The sequence below is a fragment of the Bicyclus anynana genome, chromosome 1 (genome assembly GCF_947172395.1).
Source record: "Bicyclus anynana chromosome 1, ilBicAnyn1.1, whole genome shotgun sequence".
Classification (NCBI taxonomy): Eukaryota; Metazoa; Arthropoda; class Insecta; order Lepidoptera; family Nymphalidae; genus Bicyclus; species Bicyclus anynana.
The window spans coordinates 15092668-15107137 of NC_069083.1; the positions used below are offsets into that span (position 1 = coordinate 15092668).

Below are 14470 nucleotides of genomic sequence, written 5' to 3' on the forward strand. Positions count from 1 at the left end.
CATTGACCTCTTATAATAAAAGGACACACAATCATGTACAAAATTTAATTTAAAACTGGCCAATTTTGCTTTGACAGTTTTAGAATTAATGGTAAAAAAAATCACAACAAAAGGCCTTTAAATGTAGTCCAATATTCAATAAAATCCCAAATTCAACCTTAAGGATTGAGTTTGCAAATGCGACTACTTGAATTGAGTGCCAAGAAGTTTTATTTGGCACTCATTGAGTGGGGACGTTTTTTTGTCGCTGATTGTGCATCCACTTTTTAATAGATCGATGATATTCCCTTATCAAACTGACCACTTTGGGTATTCATGAAATTTCCCTGACGCCGTATAATTACTTGGTCCATAACATATACGAGTACATATTAATGCTCCATTCCCAACATTTTCCATTTAGGATTTACACACATTTACATTTACACACATTTTTTTAGGATCCGAACTTCTCAAGAGAAGTTCGATCATTATTATATGAATCGCTTAATTTTTCAGATATAAATATTTACCAAGTAGACCCCTTAACCTTCAGGTAACAATGCATTTTTACCTGTAGGTTAAAGGAACTACTTGAAAAGAAAAATGAAGCGATGAAATATAATTTATAATAAATGCAAGTGAAAGGTCTTACAATTAAGATACTATATTACATTACAATAAAAAATATCAATAAAATATTTTGTATTGATATTCTACATACAGAAGACAGAAATAGATATTCTACATACAAACAGTTCGCTAACGCTCTCTTCGGTAAGTCGTGACTTTGTTCAGATAAGTAAGGTAAGGTATGAGCGATTAAAAATGATGAAAAATGTTATGATTGTTAAAAAATCAACTTCTACTCGCAAAAATTGCAAAGGTTAGATTTTCTGCAGATATCTTGAAAAGTAATTGAGATTTTTTATTAAAAGAATGCTAAAGGATCCTCCAGTTTCACATACAAGCATCTGTCTGTACAAGTTTACACCTTTTCACAACACCACAAACGAACCATCTTCCGAACATAGAATATCTATAAAACTATGGACTACTGAAAATAATTGAAACATCAACATAATCAAGCATGAATTTGTGAGTATTTAATGCCATGTTTTTTTTTAATATTTTTCCAGTGCCATTGTCATCTTCAATTTAAGAACAACATAAAATATAGCAATACATCTTTTCAATAGATATAGAGCATACAAAAAAAGGAATCAACTTCATAGCGATCACTGAAACTCTGTGCTATATAACATTGGCGGGAACTCCGGGGATATTGTAGGAACTAGCGAGATATCATTGATGTTAACGTGTTTTAAGTATTTTACAACTACAAATTATGATCAAAATATTTATCATATACATCATAACAATTAAAATGCAACCGTCGATACACATTCGGCACACTCATATACTGTGTTTTATTTAACTAGAGTTGCGGTCATCACGAACTAGAAGAGATACACGAGTATTTATGAAAAAGCCTACTTTGCAGTAAAAACAATATATAATATAGTTTTTTATTTATAAATTAATCAATTAATGAATTCGTCCAAATGCTATTGCTAGTTTTCCATAATAATAGAATTTAATTTTGATGATTCCCTTTTCCTATAAGAAAGGTACGTTAAAATAGGGTGATACTTGCTATTGACATTTTTTGCACAAAGATTGATTTTAAAATAACAAATTTTAAGACCAATAATAATATTATAGTTATAGTACGATTATTAATTACAGTCAGTAAAATAATAAGTGCAACTGTCACTGAAATGTCATTTTACAGTAAAACAACATGTCAGTGACAGTTGCACTTGTCATTTTACTGACTGGAATTAATTCTCCGACTATAGATTGAGTTCGTTTAGTTTCTCCCGTTTGCCATTTCACCATCTCATTACAGTTAAATAAAACACTTCGTATATGCGCACAATCGCCCACATTTAAAGATAATTACAATATAAAAACCATGCTACTATCATACCGTTACATACCGAAACACTCTATATCCATCGAATATGGTACAATCGTAATTTTGAAACCTTAAACCTAAAGGGATATAAAAATTCGCACTAGTAATACTCGTAACGACGCTCAGCACGTGGTCTCGAGCAGCGGGTCGGGCGCGTCCGCCTCGCGCGGCGCCACGATGGCGCGCTGCGACGACGACTTGTACAGGCGGCGCGGCCGGCCCTCGTCGTGCGAGTGCGCGCGCAGCGGCGCCCGCGGCTGCAGGCGCGCCGGCGACGCGCGCGGCGAGCACGTGCACGCGCGCCAGCACTCGCACGGCGCGCCGCCGCACGCGTCGCACACGCCGCCCGCGCGCTCCAGCCGCCCGCGCGACGCCGCGCGCCGCTGCGGCTTGCGCACCCACGGGTCCAGCGCCGCGCGCGCCTGCCGCCCGGCGCGGCCCAGGTCCAGCTCGCTCATCTTGCGCCACGGGTCCAGGTCGGGGCGCGCGTGCAGCGCCGCGTCGGGCGAGGAGCGCTCGCTGCGCACGACGCGCGGCGAGGGCGCGGCGAGCGCGGCGGGCGGGCGGCGCGGCGAGGGCGCGGGCGAGGCGGCGGGCGAGGGCGCGGCGGAGGCGCGCGGCCGCTCGGAGTGCGACCGCGCGCGGGCGGCGGGCGAGCGCGCGGCGGGCGTCACGTCGCTGAGCGAGCGCAGGTGCACGCGGCGCCGCACGCCGGGCGAGTCGGCGTCCGTGACGCTGATGCTGATGTGGTGCGCGGCGGGGCGCGGGCTGCGCGCGCCGGGGCCGGCGTCGGGGACGGCGCTCGCGTCCGCGTCGCGTTGGGCGGCTGAGCCGTCCACAGTAGTTATATTTTTTTCGGGGCCGGCCCGGCTGGGCCCGGCCCCCGCTAGCTAGAGGAGTCTCTCGGTCGCCGAACTAGAGGTGCCGGAGCTCAGTGTCGACGCGGGATTTTGTTCTTCTCCTATAGAAACAACAATTTCATGATTTGTTATTTACTTACCCACTTTATATTTATGTGAAACAATATTGCTATAGCTTAATCTTAATAAATAAATGCGTGGGTAATTCATCGCGAAATCTCGAGTCTCACTGGACGTACAAACATGAAATTTGGCAGGAACGTAGTTTATAGTTAGTAGGTATCCACTTAGAACGAACTTTGCGACAGGGCCGGATTATGGAGGTCTAAATTCTCTCGCAAGTTTGTATGAAAGTCCTTCTTTCATGCTACTAATTTAACATTTAGCAAAAATGTAGTTTATAGTTAGTGGTTATACTTTACAAATCAATTTTGTGACAGGGCCGGATTAAGGAGGTATAAAGGCTCTCCGCAAATTTGTATGAAAGTCCTTAATTTTTCATGCCACCAGCTTGAAATTTGGCAGAGAGGTAGTTTATAAATGGTAGACGTTCTTTACACACCAATTTTACGACAGGGCCGGATTAAAGAGGTCTTAAGACTCACGCAAGTTTGAAAGAAAGCTCTACATTTTTTATTCTACAAACTTGAAAGTTGGCAAGGATGTAGTTTATAGTTAGTGGATATTCTTTACAAACCGATTTTTAATAGGGCCGGATTAAGGAGGTCTTAAAGCTCTCGCATGTTTATATGAAAGTTGTTCATCTTTCATGCTACAAACTTGAAATTTTGCATTAAGGTAGTTTATAGTTGGTAGACGTCTGTTACAAACTAATTTTGCTACAGGGCCGGATAAAGGAGGTCTAAAGGCGCTCGCAAGTTTGAAAGAAATTATCTTTCATGCTACAAATTGAAGTTTGGCGAGAAGGTAGTTTATAATAGGTAGACGTTTTTCTACAAATTAATTTTGCGACAGAGCCGGATTAAGGAGGTTTAAAGGCTCTCGGAAGTTTGTATGAAAGTCATTAATTTTGAATGCAACAAACAAATTTGACAGGAAAGTAGTTTATAGTTTGCAGACGTCTTCTACATACCAATTTTGCTATAGGGCCGGATTAAGGATATCTAAAGGCTCTCACAAGTTTGAAAGAAAGTACTACACTTTTTGTTACAAAATTGATATTTGACGAGCTTTATTGTACACGCGCAGCCTTACGAGTAGTTTGGCCTTCGGCCGCGGATTTGTAGTTTGACCTCCGGCCGTGACTTTGGCCGGGCATTTTACCTAAGTATAAATAATATCCGCGGTCTCAGGCCGCGCCCGAAACTGTCCTCCAGCCGTGACTTCACCTGCCTGGGGTTTGGCTGGGGATTTCACTGATGTATAGATATTGTACTAACTACGTATTCAATACAACAAATACAACAATTCGGCCGTTTTCATGACACAGCCACAACGATTTTTTTTTTCGGACAAATTCGGAATCGGGAATAATTGATTTATCTTGCTATTGTCCGTGAAATCCGACGAATCCAAACAGCAATGTAACACAAAGCAAAGATTTCAAAAGCGGACACTGGAGAGACAATATCTGAGGATCAACTTTTAGAATGACATACTCTTACTCATCTTCTGTTGGATCTGGGTGATGTTGCCACTTGGATTGGTCAGTTTTAGATTAAAACAGCAAAATATATCAACTATTCCCTATTTATAGCAAAAAAATTAAAGAGAATATCATTATCAACCCATATTCGGCTCACTGCTGAGCTTGAGTCTCCTCTAGAATGAGAGGGGTTAGGTCAATAGTCCACCACGCTGTCCCAATGTAGATTGTAAGACTTTACACAGACAGAGAATTAAGAAAATTATCTTGTATGCAGAATTCCTCACGATGTTTTCTTTCACCGTTTGAGACACATGATATTTAATTTCTTAAAATGCACACAACTGAAAAGTTGGAGGAGCATGACCGGATTCGAACCCACGCCCTCCGGAATCAGAGGCAGAGGTCATATCCACTGGGCTATCACGGCTATAAGGCACACCACGGCAAAGAGAATATACAAAGTTATAGTCCACAACTTTAGGCTTTTTACACAACAATATCACTCCTCAAAAAGGTTCTTTTAGGCGACACTTTTCGTTTCGATTCACATACATTTTATTTTTAATAATAAGTTTTACGGCTCTGGGTTCTAGCCCTTTTGAGCCCGGATTCACATACAATTAATTAATTATCTTGGACTAATTATAGAAGGACCTGCCTCGCAAGACGTTACCTCTCTGTCAATCAATCAACGATCTAACGCGTGTATACTTATATCGTATCGATGTTTCATTGTTGTAATCGTTTTCGTCGACTGAAAAAACTCCCTAATCATTCCGGTTTGTGTAGTAAGTAGTTCAATGGCATGAAAAATGGTCAACAACTTCTAATTCACTAAAAGATGACGTGACGTTCGATTCAGTTTCACCTGATGGTAAGCGATGATGCAATCTAAGATTTTTTTTTATTGTTTACAAGTTAGCCCTTGACTACAATCTCACCTGATGGTAAGTGATGATGTAGTCTTAGATGGAAGCGGGCTAACTTGTAAGGAGGAGGATGAAAATCCACACCCCTTTCGGTTACGGCATCGTACCGGAACGCTAAATCGCTCGGCGGTACGTCTTTGCCGGTAGGGTGGTAACTAGCCACGGCGGAAGCCTTCCACCAGCCAGACCTGGTCCAATTAAGAAAACCTCATTCAGCCCAGTCGGGAATCCAACCCAGGACCTCCTTCTTGTAAATCCACCGCGCATACCACTGCGCCACGGAGGTCATCAAAAACATAATTATAATAAATAATAAATTTGTAATAAAAACAATATCTAAAAGAAAAATAGATACTATTCTTCTAACGAACGAACAAACAGCAAAACATCGATTCATTAATTTAATATTCTGTGTACAGATTATATTATTCTTGTTAAATATTTTATTATTTATTTTTGTTAAACATTATCGATGACTGAGTTTACCTCGTACCCTTCAAAAAACGACAGACAATTTTGTTGCTGCATTTGGGTGCGATCCATTTCCATTTCTAATTCGTCTATGTTAAATATATATAGTTTGCACAAAAACAATACAAACGACATAAAAAGAACCCAAGCAGACATGAGTCACAAACCATTATGAAAAATAAAGATATTAAGTTTTATGGGTATTAAATGTGCATTTATAAAATTAAATTATAACTTTAATTATTTTATAAATGTCGTATTTTCATATCAAAAGAAGAAAGAAGTTGTAATTAAAACGATGATTTCTTTTATTTTAATGTGAATTTAACCTTTCATTTATTGCAGAATTACCATATGCTATGATAATTTTTTTGATTTTGTATTAATAAGTGAAAGAAGATTTGACATTTGACAGTTCACACTTCACAGCACAGAACATACTTTATTTGCTGTCTATGACTAATACTCCTACTTATATATCAGTATTCGTTAATGATTCGTTAACTAAATTCAGTCTGTCGTGCGTATTTTCTTCCCTTGTAATTTTTGTTATTTCGTTTTGTTCTCGTTTCGTTGTTATTGTTAATTATAGTGTATTTGTTGTTTGTTTACTGTTTTTACCCGACTGCAAGAAGGGTTATGTTTTCGCGCGTATCTTGTATGTATGTATGTAATATTCTTTATTACCTCATATCTTCCAAACCGTTGAACGGATTTACGTAATTCAGATAACGTTAGATTTGTTTTAATAACCCAAGTGTTCTTAGATAGGTGAAATTAGAAAAAAAAAACCAACAAGACGACTGTGAGACGATATAGAATCGGGGTGAAGTTTTTTTTTGTGAATATTGCAACATGCGAATCAAATTCAAGGGATTTTTGTGAGAATTTCAGAATAGTATATCATGGCCATGTTAAAAAAACTACAATTAGGAAAACGTTATTTATTAATTCTAATATTAATTAAGTCTATACATAATACGCGAGGCGGACGACTATAAGGTGCGAGGTTTATGAAGTGTAGTTATAAAACACCTAAAATAGACTAAAAGAAATATATTGATTATAAAAATCGGACAAGTGCGAGTCGGATTCGGCCACCGAGGGTTGCGTAGATTTTTTGAATATTTACTTAATTTCGGTTGGACTTAGGTATGCATTATCGTACTTTGTAACAAACGTAACCAATAAATCCGAAATTCACCATCTATCGTAACTAAAAAGTGTGAAATAAATTAATTAATTAAACAAATATAAAAACCCGGCATAAATGATATAAAAATTGATCAAACTAAAGTCGGGACCTAATAAAAAATGTAGACGAAAATCATTCTATTCAATATAATAGGTCCCGACTGTTTTCTAATTGTTTTCTACACTTCTGGACTGAGCTTTTTTTTCTTTTCAGTTTTTTTATCATTTATGCAGTCGGGTTTTTTATCAGTTTAATTAATTAATTTTATTTAGTTTAGTACGAAAATTAGTGAACCGGAGCCTGGTACTAGCCGGAGCAGTTATTCCGCGTTGCTATTGTTTCCGTCACCAAAAAAGAAACGTACGAATCAATCACCCTTATCGTCCTCCGAGAAAACCGTTTTGATTAATGTATTTAAATATGTCGAGGAAACCTTATACTTGCTTCTACATAATAAAGAAACAAAACTATAAGAGTTCTTTATTGCCTACGGAACCCTTAATATAAGTGAAGCATTATCTGTTTGATAAATAACAGAATATATTATATAGGAATATAGAATTAAAAAAAATATTTGTTTATCACAGGAAGTTTTATTTCATGATAATATTCGTAAATAATGATAAAATGTTGAGCACCCCTGAGTCAGCTGTTTTTGTTTGTTTACATAGTTTAAAATACCTACTCAATTTGACTATAAATACATGTAGTAAAATTTATTACCTTGAGTGGTCTGGCCAGTGGCCGGCAGTCTTTGTCAGTTGAGCAATTCCACTGAAACGAAACGTTTCAGTCTTTCTAAATATTGATTAAAGAGCTCCACATCATTATGTCCTGCCCCCTGAAAGGAAAATATGAAATTATATAACATCATGGCCCTTGGTGCATTACAATGGAGACAAACAATGATATGAGGCTGGTAGTAGTGTAATAACACGAACTTTTTCACATAAACAGTTAATTATGGCTTGCACAAGTTTATTACGTCTCGTCGTTATTGAAGGGGTATGCACAGTGCAGAGGACAGTTCATCTACAACCTGACTTTGGCGAAAATTCGCTTCACCACTCTTCTAATACTTGCAAGACTTATAAAATGAGAAAAAATAAGATATCATGAATCCATCAAAGATTTTTATTAGAGATATACTTATATACAGAACAATCTGGAACAATCCATGGTTCCCTAAGGATTTGTAAAATCAGAATTTTACCCAAACAAAGTTCCGTGCGGGCATCTGCTAGTGTAGTATAAAAACAATTTGGTTCTGGAAATAGCTATATATGTAGTATATTTACCTCCACCCATAACGGTTCCACTGCACGTGGGCATCGCTCGTATATAGCGAGTCCATGGGAAAAGTCTATCACCTCATCTTCAGTTCCATGGATTACCAGAACTGGAGAGGTCACCTTGGGAATTTTATCAATGCTGCAAGAGATAATATTATCAATTACCTTCAATAATGTATAAACAGCAAAAAAATATGTATAAGCAGGAAATTATATGGCTGAAATGGATCATGGGCATCAGGTTGATTAGGGAGAGATCTAGGGGCATTGAATGATTAAAAATGCTTACTCTGAAGACTTATAATTCCTTATTAAAGAAAAAAAATCCAGTTAGTATAATTGCTGCTCCTATGCATGTTGGCAGGTTTCGAGTAATGTTTAGTGGTAATAATGGTTAATGATTGAGATAATGACTGATGGTTTAACATGCTCTCTAAGTTGTGGAGTGTAAAAATAACTGCCTATAGCTTGACAACTTTGTTCGTAACACTCCCATTAGGCCGCGCGGGCCGGGGGGCTTGTAGCGATGAATGAAAAACCGACAACTGATGCACCTCACTTCCCCGCACGCACGATTTCACACTCGCGCAGTCTTTCCCCTCGTCGCCTGCATATCATGGGAGTGCCATCAATGAACTTGCCAGACTATAGTTCTGGGATTCAATTGAGACTTTCTCTCAATTCTTCAAACCCCAATCCAGGGCCTCATAACTTAAAGCTGCTCAGGGTAACCATTCAACCAATGAGATATTGAAGTTGAGAAACTCAAATACTATACTTAAAATCAAATATTGAATAGTTATCATTACTAGTCAAGCAATTTATTTAAACTAAAGTACTTAAAACAGTAAGTCATATAGGATAGAAAGTCTGAATCTTATCACAAAATATTAATGTTTACAAAATCCGCAATTATGTATGCTATAGTGATATCAATAATTTATTTAACCTTGAAGTCATGCATTAATACAATTTCTGAAAGCTTATTGTTTGTGTATAAACATTTAGTACTTATATATTAAGTAATGTAACAAGTAACAATTATATGTACACAACTATTATGAAAAAGAAAATGTCTCAGCCAAAAAAATCTTACATTTTACTGTGGCCCAATCATTGACATCTTATAATAAAAGGACGCACAATCATGGATGAGGATTTGGCTGGCTAGTTACCACTATAACAACAAAGACTGCCAAATGATTTAGCATTCCTGTACAAAATCGTGGAGAAACCAAAGAAGTGCTTCCATCTTAGATTGCATCATCACTTACCATCAGGTGAGATTGTAGTCAAGGGCTTGTAAAGAATAATAAATGACTGTACGACACTTGTCAGAAGTGAAACCGGCCATTAATCTATTAATTAAAAAGAAAAATGGTGGAAAATTTAGTTTTATAAAGGTAGATAGAAATTTCCAAATTACAATAGACTAATAGAGTTCTAAACTCAAATAGAATTTTCATTTAATATTAATATATTTTATAAAGCAAAGCATGAAACCTTGTGACTAATACATCAAAAAGTTGAATGTTTTAAAGATAAAAATCTAAATTAATCCCAATCTAAATGATAATTTAATGACTTTGTTTAAGTTTTTATTGATAAAACACATGCAACAACAAAGGATTTATAAATGAATCAAAATATTAATGTTTGTTCATACTGAGATGTAGGTAGATTAATAAAAAAAATAATAATAATTGTTATGTATTCATTAACATATTCAGCTCATTGTTGAGCACAAGTCTCCTGGACTATTAAGGGTTACGCTAATTGTCAAGCATGCTTTGATTGATTGATTGTTTGTTTGCATTGAATAGTCTCTGAAACCACTGAATCTATATGAAAAATTCTTTCAATGTTTGGCAGCTACACTATCTTCAAGCGCTATAGGCTATATTTTAGCCCTTATTCAAATGGGAATCAAAACTAAGCAGGTGAAACCGTTAGATTAATCTCTGTATTATAAACTTGTAAATCTTCTTTATTAATTTTTATTTTGATTCTTGTTTAATTTTTAAAGTACAAAAAACTACCAGAAAATATGGAGTAACAGTACATCATCCTAACTTACTAATATTATAAATGCAAAAGTTTGTATGGATGTTTGTTACTCTTTAATGCCGCTACTACTGAAGCTATTTGGCAGAAATTTGGAATGGAAATAGAATTTACTCTGGATTAAAAAATCAAAATCAAAAATCATTTATTTCAAGTAGGCTCAGTTTACAAGCACTTTTGACACGTCAGTTGACTATTTGTAAAGATTCTACCACCGGTTCGGAAGGCAGGTTCTGCTGAGAAGATACCGGCAAGAAACTCAACAGTTGCTCTTTTGAAAAAGTCATACAGTATTATAATTTACAATTGATAACAATTACAATTTCTTATAGTTTTATTTCCTGTGTGAAGGTGGAAGCTGATCCAATGGCCTCCAAGCGCTTTTATCTTTAAGGAACTCATCAATGTTGTAGTAACCTCGACTAAGTAAATGTTTTTTAACACATTGCTTAAAGCTATGCATTGGCAGGTCCATCACAGTCTTGTTATAGAAGAGTACACCCAAACCTACAAAAGATTTTTTTACTCTTTGGAGACGATATGCAGAAATAACTAACTTATGCCCGTGTCTAGTAAGACGTGGGTTTAAATCTCCTTTTCGTTTGTACAAATTAATATTTTGTCTTACATAGACTATACTGTTATATATATATTGACAGGCTACTGTTAGTATACCTATTTCTTTAAACTTTTGACGAAGGGACTCGCGTGATTTTAATTGATATATTGCTCGAATTGCTCTTTTTTGAAGTACAAATATAGATTGTATATCGGCAGCCTTGCCCCACAATAAAATACCGTAAGACATTACGCTGTGAAAGTACGCAAAATAAACTAGCCTAGCTGTATCAATATCAGTGAACTGTCTTATTTTTCTCACTGCAAATGCCGCTGAGCTGAGTTTACCAGACAGTTTTTCTATATGAGCACCCCACTGAAGTTTACAATCCAAGGTCACTCCCAGGAAAACTGTGGAACTCTCCATTTCTAACAAATTGGCTACTTTTTATCCCGAAAAAATCCATGGTTCCCGCGGGATTTGGGCAAAACTGAATTCTACGCGGACAAAGTCTATATTTCATCTCCTACTTATCTACCTTTTATAAAGACAACACTTGAGTACTTTTTTTTAAAGCTTTGTTTTATAATTAAGAACAAGTTTACATTTCTTCCTAATTTAAGAAACAACTGTACTCTAAATCCCATACATCCTTTTAGTAGTGTATTAATTAATCTGGTTAAGTGATTTTATTATTTGTATAAAATAATTCCCATAGATCTACTGCTGGGCATACTAGTGCTTAAACAAAAATTATCATTGTGTACTCACAAATTTATGTAGTATAGCTCTTTTGTCATTGAATTACTTACAGATTTGATTTACTTATTGTGCATAATTCATTTAGAATTACTACTTATATTTTACTTTATTCATTAAGAGCGATAGCCATCAGTTAACTTTATCAATCTATGACTTGTAGATTACAGAAACAATTTTAAACACAATAGAACAGACAGAGTTTATTTGTTTATAGAGCTATTCTTGATAATTGTTTAAATAACCAATCACACTAATAATATAATTAAAATCAGCTTTTTGTTTTTTGTATTAAAATAAAATAATAATGGTAGATATCTTGTGTTAAATAAATCCATTTACATTGCTCAGCAATATGTTTTTTAGTTGGCAGCAATGTTAGAACTACATTAATACAAACTAATAGGGACAAACTGAATAACTCAGATGATTCATCACTATAATGAATAAAAACATAAACATAATGTATATTTACATATCTGACTCACCTTGGAAAGGCATCAAAGAACCATGTCCTCTTTGTATTAGGGAATGCAACACGCATTCCAGACATTAGGGGCGAATGCAGCACCACTGCCCCAACTTCATACCGCGCTGCAAGATCCACTGTGGGTACAGTACCAATACTTTGTCCATACAGTATTATGTTCTCAGGGCTAATACCGAATCGTGTCCGTAAAGCTTGCCATGCAGCGTCGATGTCTGCATAAAGATTTTTCTCCGAAGGTTTTCCACCACTCGCTCCATAGCCAGAATAGTCGTAGCTGAATATATTACAATTTATCCTAGTACCTAAACCTAAATAAAAACTACTCATTTGTCCCAGATCTACAGCGTTTCCGTGAGAGAACAATATCGTAAATCGAGCGTTGGGGCTGCAACGAACAAAGAGGCAGGCTATTCTGTTACCTCGAGACGTTCTCGAGTAGAACCCCTCGATGCTTTCTTTTTCGCGTTCCGAATATTGCCATTCTGCTCGTTCCGTTAGGGTTAGTGAAAATTTGGATCCAGTCTCATCGGGTGTGAATGTATACGTGGGCTCGGGGGGCAGGAATGCGAGCTTTGCAGCGATTTTCCCTGGGCATGGCGGACAACAAAACAGGCAACAGAGTTCACTGAAACTTAACCCGTTCATAGTGAATTTTTATGTTATTCGTCAAAATAATCATTGAAACATAATTTATTCATAACAGTTCACCACAACTCGCGAATTATAGGTCATTGAGAAAATAAAAGAAATTTCACACGAATTTCACTGATTTTGACAGTTAGACAACATTTCAGCCATTTTTTATAATTAGCACCATAGATAAGGAGAAGCACAGACGACAAATGAAGGAAGAGAAGGTTAAAAAACAAAACCATTTTACAACCTATTCTGTGGATTGCGGGATTTAAAAAAAGGGTCTGTGGTTCCATAACCACAAACAATAGTAAGGTACTTGCATGCAGTTTTAAAACAAGAAGATTGTTTTCCTTATATACAGTTTAGATGCGAAGAAAATCGAATCGCATTTTCATTTGTGAAAACAATCTCGTAATTGTAATATTTTTAAAAAATAAAATTGTATTTTTATGACGTCACCGGAAACGCCAATCATAAACTGTGACGTCATTTGTCTAATTACATCAGTTGGTGATTGGCGTTTATGGTAACGTGATAAATTACTCAGTTATTCGTAGTCAGCGATCCACTTGGTTTCTAACAATCACACTCACGACTGCAGTCTTTCCCATTCATTGTTTCCACTTGCTTGCGAACATTGCAATCATAAACTCAAGTGGAATGATGGATGCGTTATGGTGCGTTTTAAGTGTTGATGTAAAAATATAAAATTACAAAGCCTTTTTTATTTTTAGTTTTTCTCAATAAAAATATAAAGATAATATGCGAACTTTTTGTCGTTTTTACTTTTTGAATTACTATTATAATATTTTTAATAGGTAATTATTAAATTTAACTAACTGCTAAATTAACACAAAAAAGGCGATTATAGCGCCTTACAATCATCAGAAAAGTAACAACGTTACAAGTTACGACCTCTGCGTTCTAAAACTTTTTATTTAGATCAAAAACCCAATTTCACACTGTAAATAAATATAAACATTTCGGATTTTAGAACAATTTATCAGACTTCCAACTAACACTAGCGGACCAGGTCAACCTTCACTTTGACTTATGTGCCCTTCTTCTCTACCCCTACTCTTCTCTACTCCCACCCAATGATACTCTACCCCTACCCTATCCCTACCCCAACCTACGCTAAAAAAAACTCCGTAAAAACCAAACCAAAAAAAATCAGACAATTTGGTTCAGCCGTTCTTGAGCTTTGTGTTTAGCAACACATCTATCTATTCATTTTTATATTATAGACTAGGTATCTATCATAAAAAATGCAATTTTCTGCAGCAAAAATCCCTAAGTGAAGCGTAGCCTTTATGAAGACGTCACTTGTCAAATTGTTGTGTTTCGTTGGCAAAAATTGCACGTCGATGTTTTTTTATTTATATGTATTATAATTTTTACTAGTTATTATTGAAGGGACAAAATAAAATATACTTTAAAATACTTCAATAATTAAGTTTTAACACTATTTATAAAATAGGCGAGTACCCTATTATACCGGAGCGGAGCAGCCATAGAGCAACGGAGTCTAGCGGAGTCCGGAGTATATAAAGTATCACAGATTATGCTTTCGCTGTCTACCTTCATTTGTCGTCTGTGGTCTACAGCGTTCAGTACTTTCTCTGTCTACAGATAAAATTTTTAAT

The 14470-nt window shown here is 36.4% G+C and overlaps 1 protein-coding gene across 1 annotated transcript; it reads right to left on the minus strand.

Moving 5' to 3' along the window:
- Positions 1–2804: 2804 nt before the first annotated feature.
- LOC112044255 (alpha/beta hydrolase domain-containing protein 17B) lies at positions 2805–12991 on the minus strand. The gene is made up of 4 exons (XM_024080048.2): positions 12187–12991; positions 8323–8455; positions 7748–7865; positions 2805–2921 (listed from the first exon to the last, which is right to left on the minus strand). Exons 1-3 carry the CDS (start codon positions 12831–12833, stop codon positions 7782–7784), a joined length of 864 nt encoding a protein of 287 aa, XP_023935816.1. The 5' UTR covers positions 12834–12991; the 3' UTR covers positions 2805–2921; positions 7748–7781.
- Positions 12992–14470: the final 1479 nt, after the last annotated feature.